This window comes from Anser cygnoides, chromosome Z, assembly GCF_040182565.1.
Source record: "Anser cygnoides isolate HZ-2024a breed goose chromosome Z, Taihu_goose_T2T_genome, whole genome shotgun sequence".
NCBI lineage: Eukaryota > Metazoa > Chordata > Aves > Anseriformes > Anatidae > Anser > Anser cygnoides.
In genome coordinates this window covers 76515801-76543573 of record NC_089912.1, presented here as the reverse complement: position 1 = coordinate 76543573, position 27773 = coordinate 76515801, and the positions used below count along the sequence as shown (strand labels likewise).

The 27773-nt window shown below is 37.3% G+C and overlaps 1 protein-coding gene across 8 annotated transcripts in view; it reads right to left on the bottom strand.

The window, feature by feature from the left end:
* ERBIN (erbb2 interacting protein) overlaps positions 1-27773 on the bottom strand; it is a 121335-nt gene that overhangs the window by 53778 nt on the left and 39784 nt on the right. For all 8 annotated transcript variants that reach the window (XM_066988609.1, XM_066988604.1, XM_066988605.1 and 5 more), the window contains 3 exons: positions 25101-25157; positions 14885-15082; positions 11506-11623 (listed from right to left, as the gene is read on the bottom strand). In XM_066988609.1, coding sequence (XP_066844710.1) covers positions 11506-11623; positions 14885-15073 — 307 coding nt within the window. In that variant the 5' untranslated portion in view covers positions 15074-15082; positions 25101-25157. The remainder of the gene's footprint in view (positions 1-11505; positions 11624-14884; positions 15083-25100; positions 25158-27773) is intronic.

Here is a 27773-nt window from a genome sequence, read left to right as displayed (position 1 = left end):
TGTCATATAATCTTTGTATTGTAAGAATAACTTTTCCAAGGAATTTAAGAACTTATGATCTTAATTCTTGTTGTATCAAGAAGCCTTTCTGACCAAACAAGTACATCCAAACATACAGATGTAAAGCATCTAACCTGACACACAATCCTGAACCATTGCAGATGCACAAAAATCTAGCACAAGGCCTGTCTAGATAAAGTTAAGGATTATTTATATAAAGTGGTCTTCTATCATCCAAAAGGCACGTCAAGACCATTTTTTTGCTGATGATACAACATTGTCTTTTTAAAATGAATCATGTCTACAATAATCAACAGTGATCAACGCCGTGTTTCAGACCACTCTATGCCATTAGTTTTGTTGTTTGAATCACAGAGATTTTCTAAGCTCAGTTATTCTGAAAGTTGGGCACACTACTGGCTTTGGCTTGGTCCTTAGATGAAAGATCGCTCTCATCCAACAGGTTAAAATTCACGTTAATATTAATATTTCCACTGCCTATGTCAAGAACTTACGGAAGCACAGAAGTCTCAGATCTCTGATAATTGCCTAGAAAACAAACCACAGCACATCTTCTAGAGAGGACAAAGTCATTGTAAATTTACTGTCAAAAGAACAGCCAAATAAAATATTAGCTATCCAAATACAGACATGTCATATCGGTATGCTTTTGTACATGAGAGGACTCTACAGTAGGCTCGATTGACTATGCCTTAGGCAAGAGGCAACAACAGTTTTAACAACAAATTAACAACAAAAACTAAACTGACATGAGAAAGGTAACAATGAGCCAGTCCGTGAAATTTAATTTTGCTTATTTTTAGAGCCAGGATTGGTATGGTCTTTACCAAACTCACTCAGCACTTCAGTATGGATGAATAGCAGCAGCCATTATATATATTTCATACTGTGAATAATGTATGAATATATATATAAAGTATGAAAATATATGTAATGTTTTCAGTACCGATCCAGAAGATAGGAAAAAATTCAGAGACTGCTCCTCTATATCAAGTGACAGAAAGTAACACTTACTGCCTATACAACAAGCTTCAGACACTCATTTTTCCTCAGCTACATCCCTACTGCACACTTAAAACATGCAGTTACTGTTGGATTAATAATAATCAATTTGATAGCTACTCCCACCCTCCATGAGGATCTGATCAACGAGCACAGCAAATTAAGATCCACATTCTGTTCTAAATCTCACTTTCCTTCAGGGTTTTTTATGGCTTCCTCTATATACTGACTCTGAAGGTTACAGAAGAGGAAGATAAAGCAGATTACTTGGGGGTTATCTAGCCTCTTGCAGCCTTATCCCACTTTCCTTCAGAAGCATCATGTGGTTAGGTTCTTTAACCTGCTATTTCCTATTTTATGTGATAACAACCATCACCCCCATCCCATTTTTGTGCTGTAGTTGATTCACAGATCATGCTTACTGTTTTACAAAAAAAAAAAAAACAAACTATCACACTTGTGGACTTTGACCATTTGCAGAGCACAGCAAGAGAAAAGACATTAGCTGGTAATCTTTAATTCTAACCACTAGATCCACAAACTGAACTGAGAGCAAAGTTCTTTTTGCAATGCAGTTTCTCACAGAAGTAATATTTATGTAATAGAAGTTAGTATTTATTTTTCCATTTCTTCTACCCCGTTTTCCTAAATTTCCGGCATTTTTAAATTCACTGGCCAATTTCTACCACAAACATGACTTTTTTTTTTTTTAAGGGGGGGGCTGGAAGATTGAAAAGGAAAATTTGGCAGTTGAGTAAGGAAGAGAATCTAAAATTATTGTCTGGACTGAGACAAAAGCAGAAAGTATTCATCATTCAGAACTCTATGTAGCAAAAATTCACCAGCTAGCCAGCACAACCTACAGAGTGGTGGTTAATCAGGATCACCAAAACAGCTGCAGCACATGCCCAAATAGGATACCAGAAAGGTCACACAAGGATTGAAGGTCAACAGGCAGAAGTATGTAGGTAATCAACCTCAGTTCTGGATCACAAGGCACAGCTGAAATAAGGAATTTCGCCTGATCTCTACCTCCCCAGAGAGCAATGATTATTTTGGCACAGCTCAATAGAGCAAATGTGCACAAATCTCCCTCTCTTTGTTTAGGCTGGATTAAGGCAATTGTAAGTATAATTGGGGTCTCGCTCACCACCTGGAGTTACACTGATCTCCTCCCCAACACAGCACAATCCTTTCTTATCACCAGGGCCAGCATTACTTACAGAGCAGAAGAGAAAACTGGAACCATCCTTTGCCTCCACTGGAAAAGATTTTTCACTCAGAAATATTGGCATTTCCAGTTTTACAGAGAATTGTGCAAGTCAAATCCACTGCTGGCAGAAGCCTTCACTGCAATGGGGTCCAGAGCTGACATCCTAGCATGCTGTTGTTTCAGCCCTGCTGCAGATGGGGGTTTGCTCTGCTGTTCATACTCTAGACATGCGGTCATATTTTTCTTTGCAACTACTAAAACCACTATTCCCAAACTTCTGCTACTCAAACTATTACTGCTAGAGACAACAGTGGCACTGCCTCTAAATCAAGTTCCACCTCTTCTCATGTAGGAGGATTTTAAGCATAGACTTGCCGAAAAAATATATTGTTTCAATTCCTTAAAAGCACAGAGAATCACTAACAAACATAAGACCTGTACAAGCCATATAGGTGATGCCCCCAAAGGAAAGAGTTTACAGCTGAATATCTCAGCTTGTGTGAAACATGAGAAAATATTTTTATTATTTTTTTTTCCTCTCCAGAGAGCACCACACCAAAAGGACCTTTTGCTGCACAAGTGGAACTACAGCACTCTGTGCATCCTTCCCATTCTGCATTCTTACAAGTGTAGAGGGCACAGAGGCAAACATACAGCCTCAGTTTGCATGACTATGAAAGCAACTTCAACTATGTACATTGCTCCCTGAGATAATTTATTCATTCTGGTCTCAAGTTTTGGACAAGCAGCAATTAGGACCTGCCTGAAAGCAGCTCCACCATAAAAAGAACAACTTTTGTTTGCTCTTCCACTCAGTCCTCTGCTTCAGCTGTCCTACCAGCTGAACATGGAAACAAACATGGAAATCAAAATATTTTCAGAGCTCAGGAATACATGCCACAACTGCCCCAAAGAGTACAGAAAAATGTTTGTATATGCTGAGTTTAAATGGAAAACTTAAAATAGTTTCAGTCACAGGCTGTATTCATATATTTATAAAATATGCCTAAATTCAGGATTTCTTCATACCTTTGATATTGAAAACAGATTTTTCATTATTCACAATGTAAGCAGTCTTTAAGACGAATCAATTTGCCGCACACTGCTGACTCAGCCATTGTTGCTTTCATCTTTCCAAAACTCTTACAGAACCCCCTGACCCAGCGGGTTTCAGATCACCCAGGAGCTCAGGTTTCCGTGAGATGCCTGATCAGGCACGAGAGCAGCTGTAACGCCTTCCTGCTCAGAGCTGGAGTCGCAACTGTGCACAATGTTGGCCTCTGTGCACAAGGTGGTACTCAGTACACCAGTATTCTCCAAGCAGCTTAGGAACCTCCAGCTTATTTAGTGAAAGCCTATCCTAAATCAATCATTTCAAGACTAAGCAGCAACTATTGCAAATATATTTTCATCTAGTTTTCAACTCAAAGCTTTTGAAACCTGCTACATGTTGATTTTCAGTTGCTTTTCTTGCCCTCTCATAACGAAGACTGACAATTGCTGTAGCAGTAAACCTCCTAAAATTCCTTGCAAGGTGGTTCTCCTCATACATAAGCATTACAGAATTCATGGCTTTCTGCCTACCTCTTGCTAAAGGCAAAAATATGTAATCTTTGAGATCTCTGGAAGAGCTACCTTTCTCAAGAAGTACAACTCAAAATATAAAACTGTCAAAAATGTAACATCATTACTAGAGTTTCTGTAGATTTAATAAAACTCATATTTTAATACATTTGCTTAGACTTTCTTTACTCTCTCCATTTTGTATAAATAGAAAAGCTCCCTTACTAGAAAAACATTTGTTCTTATCAAGGAAATCTCTTACCTAAAAATCTTACAAATATGTTTATTTATTTATTTTTACAAAATTCTGAAAACATTCTCCACTGGATTTCCTTATTTTTGGTTGAAGCAACTTGCTAGATGACTATCTACTTGCAACTGAGCAAGCAGGTTCACCTCTCCATCTTCACTTTAAAAAGTGCTTTCCTCCAATTCTACACTGTCAAATTTTTGAAGTTTCCTTTAATTATGGTCATTTGCAGGTTTTTAAGCTCCAACTACACTGGCCTGCTTTCTTACATTTAAAAATGGAAAACGGAAGCTGAATCTTCAGTTGGAGGGCTGTTTGGAGGATTTTTGGAAGGGAAACAAAATATTTGTACAGTTCATGTAATGATTAGTGCAAAAATGTCAGTTGAACTAAAAATCTGAGAGGAGCAAGTTAAACAGTGCTTTCACTTAAAAAAAAAAAAGGAAATATTTCCATAGGGAGACTAAGCTTTTCTAATGATTTCTAAAGAAAAATGTACTCATTAGTTGTGATAACTCTTACAACATAAAACTCTTACAACATAATTAGATTCAGAATAAAATACAGTATCAGCAATATATTCAGTGCTTCTTTTTTAATGAAGTGGGTACTTAACTACATACATTTATGTAGCAATAAAATATGTTTACTCACAATTAAGATAAATGGTTCTTTTACAGAGTAAGTGTCCACATGTGGAAAAAACAGCAGCATTGAAATGTAAACTTTTTATAGTATTTACCATCTTTTTTGAAAAAACTAACATTCTATGCTCATGTGCATGCCATACTTAAGAGTTGTCTCTCCTTTTCATCTGCATGCTGCTTTGATCCAATTAGAAGGTTAAGGCAGGTTTAGCATTTCTAAAGTTCATTTTTTGAAAGCACTTTCAAAATTGCAAATTTTATTTTTTTTTTTATCTGAAAGCCGAAAATCAAATTCTTAAAAGTTCAGATAAGAATGAATCCTATTTTATGCCTCTTGATACTTTTAAGTGAAAGACGTCTCATCACTTTCTTCAACAGTAACTTGCCTGACAACTTGTTAAACCTGATGCACAGAGGAGAATGCAAGGTAACAGTCTCAGCAGTTTAATTTTTATTTTTTGAATTCCTTGTACTCACATGTGCTGGCACAGCTAGGAAAGTTAATCAAGTCACCAGGAGTCCCCTAAGCATTTATCCTCTGATCATTGGGAAGAGGTTAAATTTTTAGGGTAAGATACCTCCAGGTCTGCTCAAGCTATGTTCCTTAATCAATGTAAAAGAGTTTGAGGAGTACCACAGATTGCTAAACGTTTTTTTCTCTGGGAGGAAAAAAAAAAAAAAAAAAAAAAGGAAAACCAAGAGTGCTGCTTCCTGAAGACAGGACTGACACACTTATTTCCATAAACCTACATGTGCCAAGGCACGGAAAAATTGCCAGATGTGGAATACTAGGAAGGCTGTAAACAGCAGGTTTGTTCATAATGCTGTTTTGGAAGGTTACCAAAACTCACGTGGTTCTGAAATATCTCCATAGCAGGAGTCCCCAGAGTAACCTGAAACCAAAAGGTAGCACACAAAGATGCTTTGCTTTTTCCCTTTTTCCCTTACCACCCAGGGCTGCAAACTCAATGCTGTCTGTCCAGTCACTTTTTGTTGATACACTGTGACTATCAAAGTGCATCACTTTACAAAAATAAGCCTTTACATGCAATACACATTTGGGAGAAAATAAATAAATTAAAAAAGTTACTTATACATTGTTTTTTCTGTGTTATGAAAATGTCTTTGAACCAGGAAGAAATTTGTATAAAACTTATTTCAGAATTTCAACTACATACACTCAGGTTCCACATTCAAGACCTTTTTTATGCTTTAACTGCATTGAAATTTCATTTTGTTCACTTCCTCTCCTATACACGGAGATAGTTTTATTCTGCAAAGATGGATCCTATTTAATATCTTTCATATGACAGAAAATATATTTGAGAAAAAACACTAAACACTTGTCTAAAGAACTTTAGATACAATAGCTACATTTAGAATAAATTTAATACATATAATGATGTATTATAACAAAGCTACAGACTCAGTAATCAGAAGCAGATCAATTATATTTTTATTTCACTACCATGGATGATATAAAACTAAGTCCTCCCTTTATCCCCCTCCTTCATATATGGAGAAAAATAGCAAATCTATAGCAAATTATTTTTGTACTCAGGATCTTCCCCTCTTACTTCTCCCTGTGGAAAGTAAAACTTGGATCAATCTCCCTATTAACTATGAATAATTCTCAATTCATTGACAAACCATACCCCTAAATCCACCACAGATGGGCAACATAAGAACTAGACATTCTCCTAAATTCTCGTTTTCCAACTCCCTTACGTCTGGCACACAGTATACTAAAGCTTGTTTGCCAAATCAGCAGATGTTTTTTAAAACACTGAAGAAAACATATTTGATCTAGATTTGCATCTGTTAACAAAAACCTTTAAAATGACTTAAAATAGTACTATTGGCAGTTAGGTTTGTGTTGTTTTTTTTTCCAGTTTGTGTATTTTTCCATGAAAATCCCCTGCAACACAGACTGACATGGTAACATGTTTAAATTTGCCTTAACACTGCAGTGAAAAAGAACCACTCCATAATATACAAGAGACTACTGAAGAGATCTGAATTTCCAAACCACCATGTTTCTTTTGGCCTTATTAGGTATTTTTTGATCTTGTTATTTAATCCTCTAAAGGGCCTAATAACACACAAACTAAAAATTCAATGTTTTCCTCTCACCACCTGTGCGTAGGAAAAAACCAGACTGTCTCAAGACTTCCCACTCAACTAGCTCCACAGGCACAAAGGGTTTCAAAGCACATTTTCAGGTTTCCAGGGAAGACTAATTTCCCTGGCAGACATCTCATCGTATGCCTTAGTCTTTCATATCACTTGCTTCTAGTAACCTGTAAAGTTAACTCTTCCACCCATTTTTATGTAACATCATCATACATTGTACATGAATGCATTCCCCTTCTTTAAAGAAGAGAAATATTTTCATGAGAATTCTTCATATTGTCCAAGAGGACTTGTCTGCATTCCAGAGCCACAAGAAAATGACTGTTCTCTTTAAAAAAAAAAAAAAATTCAAGAGGTTAAGAAGCCCTGAAAGTGGCAGATTTAGAGTTTGATTTTTACTGTTTTATTTATTTTTATTTTCCTGTACAACTGCTGATACATGAACAACAGCCACAGATGATTAAAAAATTTGAATTTTTCCTTAGTTTCGTAAAGAAAACACTTCTCTACTTTTGCCTTAAACTCTGTATGTTGCAATTTCTTTTTACAACATAACCTGCTAGGATTGGGTGTAAGACATCTCTTCATGCTTTATCCAATCCAGGATGCAATTTTTCTGGTATAGGAACACAGTTCGTTTATTTAAATACCATTTATTCAAGTATCATTTTATCTTCACAAACAGGATGCCATCAAGCTTCCATGTAAAAGCTCTAAAGTTGAAGTATACCTGGAAAGAAGTAATGGGTCCTTTGATACTGAGGGCTTACGATAGCCTTGGGAATCAGATTAAATTGCCATAAAAATACAACGGAAGTCCTCACTACTTAAAAAATAATAATAAAAAAAAGAATTTATTGCCTCATTCCAAGACTAAAGGCAGAGTTAAAAATTAACTCTTACTGCACACATAGCAGCAGATTGATATTTTAGATTACATCTATATCATGGACTCTTCAGCAGCCATGAATATATTGCAAACCAAACGGTTGTACAAAGACTTGTGTGTGCTCAAGGACACACAGCTGCTACCAGCTTGTTCTCTGTAACTGAGCATACACCTCAAAACACACATCAAGGACTAGATAAATTGACAGAGAAGTAGTCAAATGAAGACTACTGGATAAAAGTTGCACCCTGTCTGGCTCACTAACAAAAGGTGCTGGATGCTGGAAACATACAGCGGAAATGTGCATGTGTCCTGGCTTTCTGCACTTCACTAAACCTTCTCTAGGCTTCTGTTTAGCCACTGTTGTAGACAGGACACTAGATGAAGTCAACCTTTGTTCTGATTAAATATAGCTGCTTTTAAATACCCTCATCTACACATCTGCCATGCTTCTGTCTTATAGTTTTATATAGTATGTATAAGAAATTAGACGTTTAAATATGAAAGCAAGGCAAGACATTTTTATGAGCTATTGAAACATCATCAATACTTCATTCTTAGACTATTTTGTATAGCATTTATAGCAAAAATTTCTGCTATTTTGATTTTCACCTATATGTCAAAACAAACGCACACACAAATAAATATATATGTACGTTGTTCTGCTTAGAAACCTGGAGAAGTCTCCTGTGCTACAGCCCTCCCTCTGCCCTAAATAAGCTGGCTGAAGAGCCAGACACTGCAATTTATAAAGTAGCCTGACTGCATTTCAAAATTGGAGCTTTTAAAAACATCTTTATTTGCCACAACCACAGCAACCTCACAAAAAAAAAAAAGATTATTCTAGAGTTTGGCGCCTCTCACCATCCTTCACAAAAACTGGTCATTCATTCCCAGTATTTTCTTTGATAAATCAAGAAAAAGCATCTCCTGTGCTTCCCACAAAACCCACCATTTCCACACTATATTGTTTCAGGATCTCACAAAGAAAAGTCCTGGAAAAGTCCTAGCTGATTCACCAGAGGGCCACGCTGCCATCCAGAAGGACTCTGACAGACTGAAGAGGAGGGCTGACAAGAATCTCATGAAAATCAAGGAGAAGTGCAGAGGCCTGCACCAGGACAGGCTGGAGGCCACCCAGCTGGGAAGCAGCTCTGCAGCAAGGGACCTGGGGGTCCTGGTGGGCACCAAGCTGAACGTGAGCCAGCAAGGTGCCCTGGCAGCTAAGAAGGCTGATGGCATTCTTGGCTGCATCAGGCAAAGCATCACCAGCAGGTCAGGAGAGGTGATCCTGTCCCGCTACTCAGCGCTGGTGACACCGCAGCACCTGGAGTGCTGTGTCCGGTTCTGGGTTCCCGGTACAAGACAGACCTGGACATACTGGAAACAGTCCAGCAGTGGGCTACAAAATTGTCCAAGGGACTGGAACATCCCTCCTATGGGGAGAGGCTGAGAGCTGCGACTGTTCAGCCTGGAGCAGGCGAGGCTCAGGGGGATCTTGTCAGTGTGTATAAATACCAGAAGGGAGGGTGCAAAGAGGACTGAGCCAGGCTCTTCCCAGTGGTGGCCAGTGCCAGGACAGACGGCAACGGGCACAAAACAGAACCCAGGAGGTCCCAGCCAAACATCCGGCAGCACGTCTTCTACATCATCACAGCATCTTTGCTGTGCAGGTGACGGAGCACTGGCACTGGTTGCCCAGAGAGGCTGTGCAGCCTCCAGCTTTGGAGATCTTTGAAAGTCACGTGGATGTGGTCTTGGGCCACGTTAGTCTGGGAGTCCCTGTTGAGCAGCGGTTGGACCAAAAGGCCTCCAGAGGGCCCTTCCAACCATTCTGGGATTCTGAAGTCTAGCAAAAACTTATATATTTTTTTCTACTATGAATGAACATCAGAGCCATCATGGACTATGGGGAAATTGAGCTGTAAAGTCTTACCAAATGAAATAAAAGAAAATAGGTTTGCAGCTGTTGAGAGAAACATGTTAAATGCTTGCAACAGTGGACCAGGAAAGAGAAGGAAAAGGCACTTAAGTCAACAAACTGAGACATCAAATAATATCTCATTTATTAGAAACAATAATAAACAACCTGTTAGTACTTCAGCCAACAGGGACCCTGATTTGTTTTCTTGGAATTTTAAAGAGCTTTCAGGAATGGTGTTAGACGACACATCCCAAGTGAAGAAGCATGTGACCTGAAGACTATTTTTGATGTGCAACACTGAGCAGCAAGCTATCTGAACTGATAAGATTGAGAACAGGCTCATGATAATTGTTTAAATTAGTGTGCTATTGTTTCTCTAAAAGGTGTCAAAAACAACAGGAGGAAAAAAAACCACACCTAAAACACAGAGCTGCACAGTTTATAGGGATGACATATCTTTCAGCCACTGCCTCTTTAAACTCTTTATATGCCTCAAAGTAACTAGTGTTCTTTCAGCAGCTCTTTTAATACTTAGCTAAAGGTTACACCGCTTTGGATGGACAGCTAACTCTCTAGATAGTAAGTGACCAGCTGCCTATTTATGTACATAAACTAAGGAATTTGCCAACCCTAGAGCTCAAAAACCCTTTTACTGCTTTCAAATCATATTCATCAAGAACTTGTACTGGAAACACTTAATCCTTTTAACACCCAGAAAAGGACAAAAGGATGATTCTTTCTTAGTTGTTTGTCATTATGAAAGTTTAAGGACAGTGTTCTTTAAGAAAGGCTATTAATCCACTTGTACCAGGAACAGAGCAGTAACAATCAGGTCAATTTATTACACTAAATGCTGCGTTCATTATGCAGAAATAATGAAGTAACAGTATAAGTAGAGACTGGGCTACAACGGATAATAAAGGAGAATGCCAACACCTCAACAATAGGAATACTTTCACAATAAAGCAGAACTTACTTAATTTTGTAGTTGTATTTAGCTAGCTGTCCAAATAAAACAATGAATTTGATATGATAAAATCTTATGTAATTCATGTAAAATTTATGTCATTCTTATTTCCAAATATAATTTCAAGGAAAGGTCTTCTAACTTCAGTTTGAATTACCAAGGCAAGATTATCACATTCTCACTAATTAGAATGATTGAGCTTTTTTTTTTTTTTAAATAAACCACCTGATAACACAATATAAATTATTTCAACTTCCTCACATTTGAACAGATATGCCATCTTGCCGAAACAGTACCATCAAAAAACCCAACCATATATACGATACATGGCTGACATTTCATAATTTACAAAAGGCTCTGACTCACACAGAATGAAAGTCAGTCACATAAGCTAGTCATTGTCCATATTCACTTTTTATCCCCATGCAACAGAGGTTACCATCCCCAGATCAGGATAGCAAAGCAGCTGAGTCCTACTACAATTTTCAGACAGATCATTAAAACAAACTAAAAGCAATTACCAAAAAAAAAGAAAAAAGAATCCAGTAAAATTTTGAAAGTTGTGACCTCTCTTCAGTATAGTGAAGAATGAGAAAAGCCACTAAAAGTAATAACTTTGAAGAATGGCATTTTTGAGAGAATACAGAAACATTTTACACTATTATTTTTCAGTAATGAATCTTAAAATTATAAACCAATCCATTCGACAGATGTAATCAAAAACAAAAAACACAGACCGTTAAAGAGTATCTTCTATGTTTAGCAGTGATTTAAGGTCATAATTTAAGATGTATTAGATGTACAGCTTCTGAAAATTATACTTATATTGGTATCTTTGTACAGTCAATGGTGATTTGCCTTTTAGCTACCCCAATATAATAAGTGAAGTAACTTACCATTCTTGCTGACATCCAGTTCCCTGAGATTAATGAGATTTGCAATGGATGCTGGCAATGCGGTTAGATCATTGTCTGGCAAACTCAACTTGTGCAGCGACTGACAGTTAAAAAGTTGCTATTGAAACAAAGAAAAAAGTGAAGAGCAACTTTCTCTTAGTTTCTTCTATATAGCTTTTGTTTTTAATCCCTTTAAACTTCTGACCTCACAGCTTGAAGGCCAGAGTCTTTGACTACAGGCACTTTAACTATTTTTTCCCCAAACCTGACCAAGTTTACAATGTACTTTTTCTGCTTTCCTAAGCAAACAGCCACAGCAAGCTGACAGCTGTGCTTAATACTTCCTACAAATTCCTTCCAGTGTCTCAAATTGTGACCTTACAAACAGTTCTGAAAACTTCACAAAAGCTTTTTCTAACATAAGCGTGCCGTGTGGTACCCCAGAGTTTCTTCAAAAGAAACAAATAAAAAATGAACAAATCCATTTTTAAAAGTCAAATAGTTCCGGAACACAGCATTTGTGTAGGCATTGATGTTCTCTAAAATAACTACATTTTAATCCATTTTACCTTACAATGAGTTTTATTTCCCTTCCATACTTCCTAGCTCAAGTACTCCAAAAGCCAACAAAATAATGAGAACTAATGAAAGTCTGATATAAGGAAAATCTGTATAACAACTTCTGTATCTAGTAATTGTAATTAGCATCAAATATTAGCTCAGAGCCAGATCTCTTCCTATATGAAAGGTGCCTTCACATTCTTATCCAGAAGCTTTACAATTTGACAAAATATGACAACAGTAGTGGCACAGAAGAGAAAAACTTAAGACTCATCCCTAAAAACAGTAATCTGGACTCCTGGAATCATAATTTTTCCTAATTAGTCAGGTGAAAAGGAACTGCAAGATCCCTAAGGGAAGAAAATAAAAAGAGTGGGACAGTTCTGCAGGATAACTTTGTAGCTGTTTCTTCTGGTTTTGTATTTTAATGTTTGCAGATTCAGTAATTAAGTAGATCACCATCACCGGTAGTAAGCACCAGAAATCATATTACTAGAGAGTGTTTTACTACAGAACTCCAGCTTCTTCCAGCAAAGCAAGTGGGAAAACTAAAACTGCTACAGTTTGAGCTTTTCAGCTCAAATATACGCTGTGTTACTTGGAATAGACAGTGCACCTTTTCAGACATGACTTGGCCACACACAGCGAAAGCATTCCAAATACCCAGTTACTTTTGAAACTGATACTAAATACCAGTATTTCAGGTAAAGCTAAATCCTTCTCTAGCACCTTTCTCAGTGTACTTTGCTCATACTGTATCCTCAGCTCAATTAGGTCAACTTAATTGAGAAGCCCCACTGCAAGAACCAATTTTTAAAGTATACTGGAAAGTATACTACTGGATTGAGGATGATTTAAAAAAAAGCAGCAAAACAAAAATGACTGACAGATCATTTTGGGTATCAGGTTGACAAGAGACCAAAAACAGTTCTGCCATAATATACAAAGGGCAGCAAACTGCAAAACTGTAATAAGAACACAGCACCAGGGACAAACGGAAAGGGAAGAGTGTGAATTTCTTAACCAGGCTTCAGAAAGCTAGAGACAGCCTAACACGTACTTCACCCTTCTTCTGAGAGGATGGCTTAATTAGAAGCCTGTTTCAGAATTGAAACACTAAATAAACTTAGGTTAGGGAGAAGGTATACAAAGCTTGAAACTCTCACTCCAAATCTGCTAGGATTGTTTCAAACTTTACAGGCCTTCTCTTACCAATCTTCTATGGATAGTTTTAAGATTACAATTTCTATAAAATAATTAAATGAAATTTTAATGTGTCTTTACTACTCCCTAATTTCTTGACTTGTTTCTTTTACAGTATTTGAATTTGCATTTTCTTTTGAAAATTGGAAAGGTAGCAAAAAAAAAAAGCAACCAAAATGACATAAAAGCTGAAAAGAATGCTTAACTAATCAAAATTGAGACTACAAAAATAGCCAAAACTATGACTCTTCTGGTCTAAAACTCCAACATGAATTCCTTTTATCACTACAGTACAGTCCCTCTTCTTCTTTTAAGACTACAAAAAGAATATTTATTATAAAGAATTATCAGTTTGCGAAGATCTTTCCTTAATTGAAATCTTAAGATTTCAAAAATAAATCAGAAATTTAATGCAGGAAGATCTCAGAAGACTTTTTTTTCCCCATTAAGGAAGGTATTTTATTCTGTTTTTCTAATCATTCACTTTTACTCTTTTAATAAAGAAAAATAAGAGACAAGATTGAAGTTCTAAAATCAGCTGAAAAAGTCTAAAGGCTGATAAAAGGTCCTTAAAAGCAAATTTAAAATCTACCGTGCCTAAGTCTAGAATAAAGGAACACCTTTATTAGAACAAAACAGTGGAAGCTCCAAACTAAGTTAGCTTCACTGGAATCCAGGGCTTTTGATGAATAGCAAACTTACTACCCTGAAACTGCTTTATTTCCTTATTAATTTCATCTATCTTTCACAAAATCCAATCAGCAAAGCCTCATGTGGTTTTGACAAACATACAAAAAACTTCACAGAGCATTCCACAATCATCCTGTGTAACAGGATGATTTGCACACAATTGGGACAAAACAATTTTAAATATTTAGTACTTAACCTGACTTCACCAAGACAGGATCTAGCAATGGAAATAAATCTGTTGTAATGACCACTTTGTACTTCTTGAAAGTCTCACTGGAACTAAATCTCACTCTTTCCTCTAGTATACTGTTCATTCAGCACACATTTTGTCTTCAGATTTCAGAACTAGCAATGAATATTAATTCCTATAAAAAAGATGTAATCAAAGTGGCATTCCAGCTTTCTATAGTGTTTGAGCTTAAGTAATCTGAGATACTTCACAAAGTCTCTCCAGTCAAAGAAAAAAGCAAGGACTTCAAGTGAATACTTTGGACTCTAGCTGTCTTTCGTGGGCACAGAGATCTGAATAAAACATTAATCTTGCTTCTTCTAATCTTCATGTATTATCAGAGATTCAAAATAATGCAGCGATTTGTTGAGTAGTGTTAGTCAGTTTAAACAGACACTGCCACAGAAATAAATTAGCCTGCCTCTTCTACTTTGCACCAGCTAGCTTCTCCTCTTGGGCTGGATCAGTTGTTTAAGCAGTTTCACCCCAAGGCAGCACAGGGAACTGGTCCAGCTGAAATACATAAATATTCTTTCTACCAAGACTGCCTGTCCCAGGACCAAACTTTATTTCAAAGTATTTGGCAAACTGCGGCCTAAAAGCTGAAGTGGGAAGCTAGACGCTATCAGCGTCTACCATTGCTGATGAAGTAACAAAATTAATAAATGTAACAAAAAGGAAAACCGTGCAACATACCTTTGGAAGCTCTTCAATCTGATTAGCATCTAAGTAGAGTTCTTCCAAGGTCTTCTCAAAAGTAAAAATCTCCTTAGGTACCTGTTCCAGGCTGCAGTGAGAATAATCAAGTGTGGTAACTGTTTCCTCCTCTCCACGCAGGCAGCGGCATGGCACCAGCCGCACAAACAAATTCCGCTTCGTTGTCATTTTCAGGCACTGCAAGACAGAAATCGGTATGCTTAGAGAAAAACAACCAGACAAGTGCAGAAACTTAAGTGGGCAGCTTCTCAGACTTCTCCTGGCTGCTAAATAGTTTAAGAAAGAAGTGTATACATACGTGTGTGTATAGGTACGGGAGGGTAGGGAGAATGTCTTTATTTTCTTCTAAACATAACAGAATGCAACGGCATTAAATATGGTTGAAACGCCTACAGACACCAATGGATGAAGCCAAAATTTAGCCTGGAACTTGTCAACTGCCAACATAGCCCAACATCACACAGAAGCAGAGAATTTTGAAGCAGCACTTCTTAAATGTCAATCATGTTTCTACAACCTTGCTTAATATAATTAAATCAACCCTTCACAGAGAACTAAAAGTTAGCTATAGAAAAGCTACACTTTTTTTTTGTGTACCTTAATTTCAAATCCCTCATTTAAAGGCAGAATTTTACACAAGTAGCCAGCATGGTTTCCACCAAATGTTCTGCCTATTTATTTAAAAGAAAAGGTTTCTAAGTACCCAGATAAAGCACTTCCTTCAATTTTTTGCAATTTCAATCAGTATAGAAAACTTCAACTCATCTTGCTGTGCATGCTGGAACTAACGAAACTCATTTTGCTATGGAAACCTATCTTTTTCCCTCTAACTTACCTCATTGCTATAACAGTCTCTCTATTCTCCGTGGCTTCTACATATTCCTACTCAGCAGGAGATGGCAAATCTGAATTGTACAAACTGGCTAGCTGATTAGTGACTGTGTACACTCGCCAAGTTCTGCCTCTTTTCTCCTCAGCGGGAGCATAAGTTTAGGTTTCTTTCCTCTAATTAGCAAACAATTTTCACAAAATTCAGAAGAAATCTTCAAAATGTCACCTCACTTTCAGGTTTGGCTGAAATCAGATGACAGACTCGATTTTTCAGGAAAGACCAACATGTACAGACAGATAGACGTGATGGTATAAGCTTCATTTCCTCAGGAAATGGGTCTAAAAATATAAAATTTTCCAAAACAGAGATGAAAACTTGTTTTCTCAAACCGCCAACACCCCAAATTAAAATATGCATTTTTTTTCTTTAAACTCCATTTTTTGGAACTGCACAAGTCACATTTCATCTTCTAGGTTAGTGACAGAAAGCTTTCTTCTCCAAGTGCAAAAAAAGTCTTTCAGACACATCTAGCAGACTGCACTTTAACATACAGACAGTTTGGTTAGCCAACAGTAATAGAGGAATACAGTAAAATATCCTGGCCACTGTGCAGGATGAAGTCAGAGACTGCAGAACCCCTGTTCTTGCTAAAACAAGGTAATACATTTAGATTTTCCTACAAGCAGCCAGCTTGCCAAATACTTCAGCTTAATTTATATGACAACAGAGTGGGGGGGCTGCTGCATTTTGGTATTTTCACTAAATATAAGTGCAGTTCACCACTCAGGCTGGATACAGACAGATGATCGTACCACCCATTAAAAGGATAGAAGACAACTCTTGATCAGATGGTGGGATGTCGAGACTTCCCCTTTTTAACAATACTTCAAGGTTGCTAGGATTGTGTTACACTGTTGATCGTGCAACTAAAGACTTGACACTCCATAAAACCCCATCCCTGCTGTTTAAAGAAAAAGATTTAAAAATAAAAATATGTAGCCGCGTTCCAATGCAAATAGCTCAGAGGCTGCAAATTCATTGCTGGGGATTCCCGCAGAAGGAGAGTCAGCAAGGGGAACAGCGTAACCTCCTCCTGCTTCTCCCACAGGAACGGGCTCCAGCACGGCACAGCCCGATGCCAAAGGCGCTACCGGGGCAGATGTGCTCACCGGGCCAGAGCTACCCCTGCGCCTTCCTTCTCCAGGGCTCAGAGGCTGCAAATGCGGACACGAGAGGAAACCCACTGCCAACATTTACAAACAAAAAAGCCTTTAACTGAAAGGAAATACGATCTCACTTTGTTCCGGATTATTTCACAGGTCTACAGAGCTGTGGACAAACTTCAGAAAGAAGCACCAGCAGCAGCCTCCTCAAACAGGATTACCAACAGAAGAACACGTGCCTTGCAAACAGCAAGAACTGGGAGCAGAGACGGTACCAGTGAGCTGGTCACCAGAAGTCCGGCACGCCCACATCGAACTAGCTACAGCCATCAGTAACTTTGCTTCATACAGTCACTTCAACTGCTGAAAATTTGGTTTACAGAACAAGAGTTAACCATACGGTTCATATAAATATATAAATAACTTTTTTTTTCACTTAACTTAAACTTCAATGTTAGCAGCCAACAGAAGGAAAAAATAGGGTCTTGGTACAGTTATTTTACTTCATGAGGGAGTAGGAGGAAAAAGACACCACTCTATAATCAGAATAGATAGGAAACAAGTTCCACAATAACTACACAAACTGGGACAAAGAAAAATGTTATCTATTTACCCGCCTATATCCTGATGGTAATGATGACTGTGCAGACAGGTTTTCCTCTAGGGTTTCAGCGGTGGCAAAGGCTAATTATTCCATCAAGTCTCAGATTTGTGAGACAAATCAAGCATTTTATGATACATGAGGAAAAGAAATGGGAGTGTCTAACCAGTATGGTCAGAACCAGAGGGAGAACATAAAGATGTTTTGCTGTGAAACTGTACACAACTTATTTACTATAACCCATGCCAAGGCTTCATCTTATTTTTTCTGCTTTATATCTGTTTATCTAGATAGATATCAGTTCATACACTCTACCCAGTTTGAGACTGTGGCCACTTTAATGGTTCAGGAGAAAGAAGCAAGCCCAAACAGATAGATCAAAGGGTGTCCCCTTCTCATTCAACACTTAAAATTCAACATCTACAAATATATATTTTTTTGAAAAAAATCAACTCTCTAACCTTGAAATTGAGGGTTCTCAGCATTCAGAAACATGTTCTCCCTCCCCCAACTGCTCAAACAACGCAAGGAACAGCCATTACTGGCCTCTGATTTAGTTACATCTATCAACCCTCCACTGCAACAAACAAAAAAAACTACTAACAAAGTTAACATTGTACTGATGTAAATGAAACACAGCACAGAAACAACACATGAAACTATACTGTCTGTGCAGGCATATAAAGACAGTCTATGTTTAAAAGCTTTGCATAGATAAAAGGTTTTACCGGGAGGAAGGAGGAAAGGAAAAAAAAAAAATCACACTTCCAACAATTACCCTAACATATACAATTATATTGCCTAACATCTCTCTTTCTACAGAACATGCTGTACAAGGAACCATTCAGCAAAATTTTATAATGAAGTTCTTTGTTTTGTTGCAATTTGTAGTTTGCCTATTAAATCTATATGTAAATTCCTACCATAAGTTTTCATCTCAGTACTTTCTCTTGGGGTGGGGGGGTGAAATCTTTCTTATTTCCCACAACAGTATATTCTTGGAGATGTGTCTTCCAAAGAGATGCATTTTCAAAATACAACACATGCTGTATTTATTCTTACAGCATCATCACAAAAACTCTAGATATGCAAGTAAACTCGCAAGATAGCCAGTACTTAGGAAGGAAAAGATGTTGGAAGGAAAAAATTGGCAAAAAAAAATTTGCTGTAAGTTGTTTGATGGCATTTGGAAAAAAAAAAAAACAACATTAGGATAGGTTACTGATAACAGCAATTTAAAAGATGTGCAGGATTTCTTTTGAAAAAAACTCTGCTTCTCAAGCAAACAGTATGAGGAAACTAAGTATCACATATTTTAATTCAGTTTAAAAAAAATTAAATGGAACGGCATGGTAGCCACAAAGGCATAGAACAACCAACTCTTGCTCAATTCTGCAATCTTTTTCTCCAAAAAGCGTAACAAAGTTTGCAATATAGTTCTTGTTAGGAGGCTGCTAAAATAACCAAAATCCGAAAGACAGTATTTTATATCCACATCTGAATAAGTTTTGCCTGAAAATTAAAAAAAAAATTACCACTTCTCAGTTTTGAAGCCATGCCCAAACTGCATACAGAGAACAATTTCTTTAAATAAATAAAATTGTAAGTTACTGTTGCTCATTGAATTTTACTCATTTGTGTTCCTACCATTTTTGCATGTACTTATTGCATTAAAAAATAAAATGAAGAAAGTTGTTTCTCTTTTTCTAGTAGTTTACCGTACTATGAAATTAATACAACTAATGTATCAATATTTCCAGTTTAAAGAGTGAAGCTGTAACTCCCCCATAGTAATGTATTTCCAGAAATTAGCTCACCTTGTTACCCTTGAAGCATGCCATCACAAAAAGAGAACCAAAGCAGCGAAGTCTAACAAAGAGAGCAACTAGTTTCAGCTGCTTTGCCATTTTCAGAAAAGATCATTTACCTTATTTTGCTTTCCCATTGTATTTGAATCAATAAAATTATAAGAGGTGCTATCAAAACACCATTTAATTTTGTGATGCAAAAATAAGAGCAACCAAAATAAATTATAAAGTCAAATCACATCTTAATAGCATCCATCATTTAAAATCTATGCACTTGCAGTACACCTAAGACTTTGAAGGCTGCTTGAATTAGTCTTTAAGTCTCATCAACCTTGTTAAATAGAGACTGAATTTCAGCAGTGACACTTGCTAATAAACAGTGAAGGAACAACTGGAAAATACTGCGTAATTAATACAATATCCAGACAAGATTACTGGAGAATCTAGGGCAAAGCAAACGCTGTAATTCTGGCAAATCTACACTGTAACAGCAGTGGGTTGAATGCATAAATGGTGAGACATCTTCATTGAACAGAATAAAATCAGTGGAAGCAGAAAAGCAACGCATTGGTTTGAAAGACCATGATCAATGAAAGAAAACAAGACCAACAGCAGGCTTGGATACACACTACAAACTAGTAACTCAGACACTCAGGGAGCGTGTCAGCCAGTGGAACATCATGCTTTCCTGGAGCTCCTCAGCAATTCCCCGCACACTCCCGTCATCCGAGTGTCCGGCAGCCCAACAGCACCAGCACACCACAGGACATGTTTGTTTAAACACGTCTGGCTGTGTTTTGATAAACATTTTAAAACACACACACACAGAGTTAGCATGTTGCTTTGAGAATTCCGAATTCATGCTTGTTACAAGTAGAATCTAAATTCACAGTAATTTTGTTCCTAATCCCTGTTAATTGGCATTAAAAGCAATAGTTTTGCTGTGCCATTAGGTGCTGAAATTTCCTGTCTGATGCTAACAGGATGTGGCCGCTCATGCTGTAAGCTGGTGAAAGGAGCCTCCCCCCCCAGCCTCTCTGTAGGGTGTTTACCAGTTACATCAGCAGCAGAGCTGAAAATGAAACCAGCCATCAGATGTTTATAGGGAAAGGCAAGAACAACTCGACACAAAAATATCTGCTCAGGTTCCTTCTAGCCCAGTCCATTATCTACAAATGAGCACAGAACTACAGAGCGGAGGATATGTAAACACCGGAAAGGAAAAAACCGGGGGGGGCAGGCAGTGGCAGCACGCACAGCAGCCTGATAGACTCAGGATGGCTTATCCGGCCAACTGACAGAAGCCCCAACAAATTATTACTGAAACAGAATTATGAAGAAAAAAATCTTGTTGTTTGTATATTTTTTATGAATCCTGTTTACTCCACTAAACAAAACACAACAAAAAATTGTCACTTCTACACTAGCAAATTAGTAAAAAACAAAGCTTCTGGTACTGGCAACCAAAACATGAATTGGTTTGTCTTTAGAAATGTTACAGGCTTTTCTCATCCTGAGGCAGCAACACGCACAACACATGCCCAGATATAGGCTCACTGCTTGATGTTAAAAGAGGCTCTATTGTGTCAACTCCCAGCACAACTTTTCTCTCCTAACAACGAATCTCTTCCAGCCAACAAGAGCTCTAGCCCTCAAGAATTCGGGTAAACTGTAAACATCTTCATACTGTAAGGAACTGGGAACACCCTCAGCTCTTACAGGAAAGTAAAGAGCCAGGGTCTGGGGAGGGGACGGTTTGGCTCAGGCATCCCCCAAAAGCACCCCCTCCTCTCACAGCGGGGAGGGGACGGCGAGATTCCAGCGCAACCCGCAAACCCTGACCTGCGCATCTGCTCCACAGCAACCCTTCTTGTTCTCTTCGTGAGAGGAAAGCATGGCTCTGGAGCCTGATGGGCTCTGACAAGAAACTGAAACATCAAAAGAAAGGGTGTACTGTGAGGAGACTGCCTCTTGTTAAAGGCCACTGGCATGCTCTGGTTGTGGTTTCAAAACCTCATTTGGTGACAACACCAGGTTAAGGTATTTTCACTTCCTCTTGCCTCCCATCTGTGCTATTTCTTTCCATCTCTTCTAGGAAAAAAAAAAAAGATTTTTTTTCAAAATCAGCCTGTTTTTGTCATTTGCTTCATTGAACAAAACCAGCAAACACTCAAGCAAATGACAAACCCATGAAACAAAGTTCTGCAGTAGGGGGAGAGAACAAGCAATAGCAAAAAGACTTATGAAAAGTTTTTTTGGAACCATTTCACCATTTTAATGTGAAGCTACAGTCTGAGTCTCCTTGCTCCTGATATGAAAACAATGTTCAACTGCATTCACGGCTGCATGTCCTCACAAAGGCAGGGAACACCAAACACACACTGTACTTGCTTGCATACAGCATTCAGAGCAAATGAAATAAAAGGCATTACTCATGAAACAACAATGGTGAATGGTAACAACAGGAGGAGGAACATGACAGTAAATACAGTATAACAACAACCACTTGTTAAACGTAAAAATGAGGGATGCTTATCACTTCTTTTTTGTTGTTAAAGAAAATAAAGGAACAGAGAGGGCAGAAATCAGTTTTGTGATTACTGATTCAACAGCTACAAGGATACAAACAAAATCAGTGATTTGCTAAAATACAAAAGCTAGTAATAAAACTCAAAGCTTCTCTTGGAGTTAACTACTTTCCAAGTTCTCAATGACTGTATTTTAAAACCAAACCAACATAAAAAATAAAACCCACACAGCACAACACAAAATGTACACCCAACTCCAAAGGGCAGCACAGCAAGAATTTCAGGTAACTCTCAGAAGATCAATGCCAAGTGTGAATTCTGCAGACATTTGCTGAAATCTTGTTTCTTTCATTTTTTGGAGTAAATTCTAATGACTTCAATTTACTGTTTTTATTTGTTTGGAACATTTATTTCTGCTTAATTATGTAAATGTAAAAAAAAAAAGGTATTAATATAACAAAGCAGTCAACACTTGACCTTTTTATGTCAAAAGCTTAACAATGATAAAAACAGATCCAACTTCATAAAAATAAAACAACCTAACTATATTTTTAAACTGAGAAAAGAAGCAAGAAAACTCTTGACAAATACTTGCATAATAAGAATATATTCTGCTTTAAGCACAGCCTTTAACTGAGTCAGTACTCTGCTATATTCCTAGACCAATGCATCAGTAAGGCACAGGTATAAAAGAATACAGACCTATAATTTAAGGCAAGATGCATTACAGAAACAACCTTAAAAAACAGAACAAGGAAAATTACAGGTTAAGCTTAGAGTAAAAAATAAATAAATCAGAATATATTCAGATACCTAAACGATTGTAATTTTAACTTTTTGTATGAACACTAACTCATTAAGCAGACAAGTACATAGAATGTTTATTGCACTTGTGCCATCGAACTGCTGTCACCTGAAAAAGTTATTATATCCTACACCCCAGGTAGTTTTAAGTTCTCACATATTTCATTTTGTGTTTTTTTCCCATGCCAGCCCTAGAAACTAACTTCCATCTGAACAGTCAAACTATCCAAGTGAGTCGTTCATCTGAAGAATGGCCTCTAATTGTATACCACTAACAATGTTGCTGAAATTAGCAATAGATCCAAGCTACATTTCTGACGTTTGACTTGATTGCATATTCTTTGGGTATTTGTAGTGTTACTAAGAACATTAAGAGGAACAAATTGATTTTAAAAACCACTTTGAGTTTCATCCGTTTCTCCTCAAATCAAAAAAGCTATACAAATTCAAGGATATCTACTATCATAACCTGAAGGATGAAGAAAACTCTAGCGCCTCACAGCCTTGTGAAACATTCAAAAACACAAGATTTTTTAAAGCCATGATATCAGTGTTTCAACACTGAGGTTTACAAATGGATCTTCTTCACAACATGGAACACACATGGTTCTTGAATGTACATTCTTGTTTTTGAATGCATATTCTTGAATTTATAACATATATATGTAGAAATAGGAAATAGACTCATTTATTCCACTAGTATATTAAAGAGAACTCCATCCTCCATTTGCCACTTTCTCCCATTTTGTTTAAACACACAATGCAAATAAATACAGCTGCTGTACAGCTACTGCAGTGCTGTACAGCTAGTAATCACAGATACTTGGTACAGCTAGCTGTACTAAGATATCTCAGAACCACTTTGGTTTCAAAATCCACTAATTACTACATTAAATAACTCAATTTTCCTTCATTGTTGATGTGGAAAAGATCCACAGAAACAAACAGAACAAATTCCTGACTTTCTATACAAAGAAAACAATGAAAATTAAATACACAGAGCAAACAGACTAAGAGATTGTAAGCCTGCTGGAAGAGGTATAAAACCATATTAAACCGCTTATGCTTCTGGTTTAGTCCTTTGAGAGATTATGTCTGGATCTACTGTACGAGTAAATGCTGTGTATCACATACTGTCAACATCTATTCAAGCAAAGAGGAAGAGATGCTGTCTTAATTCCTCCGTTTATAACAACAGTCGAAAGAGATGAAACAGCATATGGGAAGGAAAAGGGAAAAGGCACTGCAAGTCACTTGCCCATGGGAAGCAGCGATCCTTATGGAGTGGTAAGCACAGCTGAGGCAGCGCAGCAACAGCAATTTCTTAGCTCAGCAGAGAATGTCAAAGCACAGGAAGCATACAGCACTGTAGACTACACAAAAAGCAGGAAAAAACGAGATAGAAGCATGTGCACAGTCTCCTTAAGTTATGCATTGTCTGTAGCAATGCCAGATAAAATTCAGGTTTTGTATGTTTAAAATTGGTATTTCATAGTAAGTTCCATAATTACAGGCACTGGAGTGTCAATATTTATTCCCATTTCCATGATCCGAGCAGCACTATTAATAAAATCAAAGCAGATGGAAGCTGCTGTCATACATTGGTGGAGGGAGGGGGCGGGGGAAGGGGGAAGGTTGTTTTTTGTTTGGTTGGTTTGGGGGAGGGGAAGGGCAGCACTCTGCAGACATTCATACAGAAGTTCTGAAGACAAAATATTCTGTTGGGTATTCTTTTTATTCATGTGAAATACTTGCAGCTAGCCACCCTTAAAATATTAGGCAAGAATCAACTTAGTGCCATCCACACTGGCATCATTTAAAGAAGAAAGAAACTGATTCTGAACACGTCTCCTTTCCAGAGCTTTGAACAAAATAAATGAACTGTATTTGACTTAATTTTAATACTCTCAAGTATAATATCTATGTAAAGAATGTTAATATACCAAGAAGAGAGAAATTATATGATACAATATTATCCCATGCAAACCAGAAAAATGGATGGTAAGAGGCCCAACAAGTAAACAAAGCATTTTTTTCAAGCATTGTTTATCCATTTTTAGGGGGAAAATGTGCTCATCTTTTCTAAGAACTAAATAAATTTATTTTAAAAAGCAGTATAAAATGCTAATGCTTCACAAACCAAAACATTTAATAATGGACTTTAACCTTCAAAACAAAATTACTCTCCTGCCGCTTAGCTTCCTTTATATTCTCTTTTCTATATATACACTCACACATACATACATACGCATAAGCACACAATACCATGTAAATAAGCATAATTCACTTGGCTCTTAAACCCATACTTGTAACAAACAAAAAATTTCATTCAGAACAAGAGCTCATGCAGAGTAAAGTACAAGTGCTTAGGAGGTGATTATTATGGTGTATGAATAAAGAACAGGATCTATGTTTTAATGTTTTGTGTAGTGTAAAAGAAAGAAAAATATGGTACTTACCACTGTGTTACTTTCTTCTCCCTGCTGCTTCTTCCCTGAGCTTTCAAAGCCAACATTCTGTTTAAAACAAAGGTACAAAAATTTTAGTCACACCTACCCATACCAGATAAGCACAAACTGATATCTCATTGTATTGTACATTTATTTTGCTTTCAGATTTGTTTGTTTAAAAAAAAAAGTTGAATGTTTGTGAATTGTAGTTCAGAGACTACTATAGTACTATTACAGCAGTTCAGAATCTACTATAGTGCTACTAATAGTTCAGAGAACTTGAGATACTATCTCAAAATAGTAAAAGTATCAACTTTTGGGGAAAAACTATTTTGTGCAATATATAGTAGAGAATATCATTGCTTTTTCTGTTTTAATTTTGACTTTATATTTTACCTACAAAGTTGTTTCATTTCTTCTCTACATTTAATTGCTGTATTTATTGAATTGCTTACATCAGATATCTCTTAGACAATTCTGAAGAAAGTTAACAAAATACATGAGAAATCAATGGAACATGAGAAATCCACACTTCTCCCACACCATTAATTTTAGATTATTTCTTTATGAAGTTGCAACACGTTTAATAAGGCACAGCAGATAGCTAATGCTATCTTCACTGAATTAGAACAATTATAAACAAAAACACATTCAGCACATTCAACTGAACATACTCAGAATTACAGGCTAGAGCTATGCAAAGAATAAATTCGGCCTAAAAATACAGATGGAAGTAGAACATCTCTTAGGGGGATTAAATATCAGCATAGATAAACAGATCACCTAACTGAACATGAAGTAATGTACAGCTAACGAGCTGAGTCTGGTAGAGTTTCATTTGTCAAATTTGTAGTACCTAGAAAAAAATAAATCGTGGGGAGCACAGGTAGTAGCCTCATTTAAGGGATTCACCCATAAATGGATCTACAACTTACTTATTTCCAATAAACAGCTGAATCAACCCATTATAAAAAGCATCATAAATGTGTCCCCAAAAAAATCCTAAAACAGGTTTAAAAATCAAAATTGTTCCAGGAGAAATGAAAGTTACAGTGTCTAGAGTAAGCAGCAAGCAGCAGCACAATCACAGAACGATTAACTCATAGGAAATGGGATCAACACAAGATTTTGCTCTAACCAGCTTTCACACATTACTTGCCCTGTTCCTCACTCAACAGTCATTGGTGCCATTTAGTGCATTTGTGCCACATGGATTCCAATGCACTATACTGGATAAATACATTCATTTATTCTCAATAGAAGGATTACCAGGATATGCAAATAGCAAGGCAAAAAGAACAATATTGGTGAAAGTAATATTAAAGCCTCAAGTCTACTGAGTTTCCTGATCAAAAAACATCTATCAGTTTAGCCAGCATCAGAAATATGTAACAGCTGCACTCAAGACAATTAAAAAGATCGAGAAAGAAAGCAGGGACCAAAACAGATTGTGAAACCTGGGACCCTAGAAGAGAGCCTATGTCAAACAGTCACAACTGCATGCTTCTCTCCTTTTCATAATGCTTTGCTCCTACTGAAAAACTAATCTTTGCAAATTTATTTAGAGGCACTGTACACAAAGCTCTCAAGTGGAAGAAATGCAGGTTTGCAGCAGCTCTACTAAAATAAACAGAATTAATCCTGAGAAAACTGCAGTGCAGGCCTGGATCTGACAGTAAGACCATCAGGTGATTGTGCCTCTGAAAAGAAAAAGGCAAAATGTCCAGACTTCACAGGCAGAGCATTCAGACTAGAAAAATGATCAAAGAAATAACTTGCTCCATAATCATCACAAAATCAATAAACAAAGAGAGATTACTCTTGCATCATTTCCTGACACCTGTTAGGCTGTCTCTCTTGAAATGCCCAAGAGAATATATTCCAGTGGTAGGGAGCCACTACCAAGTCATGAAATGTTCGTGGACTTCAAAACCAAGCACAAGGAACTCATCCAATTCCAACTGTCCCAAGAAGGTAATACAGAAACTGGGATGTGTGCGCATGGTAGGAGGAATACACACCAAGTCGCTTTGCTTTAAAGATGAAGAAACTACAGAGTGAGCAAAACACAGCAGTTACAGAATCAGATGAGAACAATGAGCTCACTGCAAACAACGTTATCCTAACGTCACTTGAATCAAACTAAATCAGATAAACTTGTGCCTGAATCAGAAGAGAATGTCCAAGAGAGTGCTGTAACTACAACTGCAAGTGCTGTTGAATCTCCGTAAGCAGGAACTCTCTAGGCTTTTTACAGTCCAGGTCCATTTTACAGAAAAGTGCAATAAATTCCCAATGAAAACAGTCATGGATATTCTGAGGAGCCCAGGGTAACCACACACCAGGATCTCAACTAGCTCTCTTTCTTAGCCACTTTGCTACTTATTTTGCAGATAATGGTAACAGTGGCTTTAGATGACTAGTGATAAATTACCTTATGGTAAAAACACCTTGTAAAGTTGTATTTAACCCTCCTCTGGCATGTTGTATCAACCACAGCAGATTGATCTGTCAGGTTCCTCTAACCAAGTCACTGCATAAGAGTAGTAGCACTACGCTTAATGTACTGGCAGAACTATCATGTGTTCTTCCTCTTCCTACCCTTCCTTGTGTGTAATAATTCAACCAGTATTAGAAAATGTTTGCCAGATGGGACTGCTGTTCTGCTTCAGCGCAGCTCTT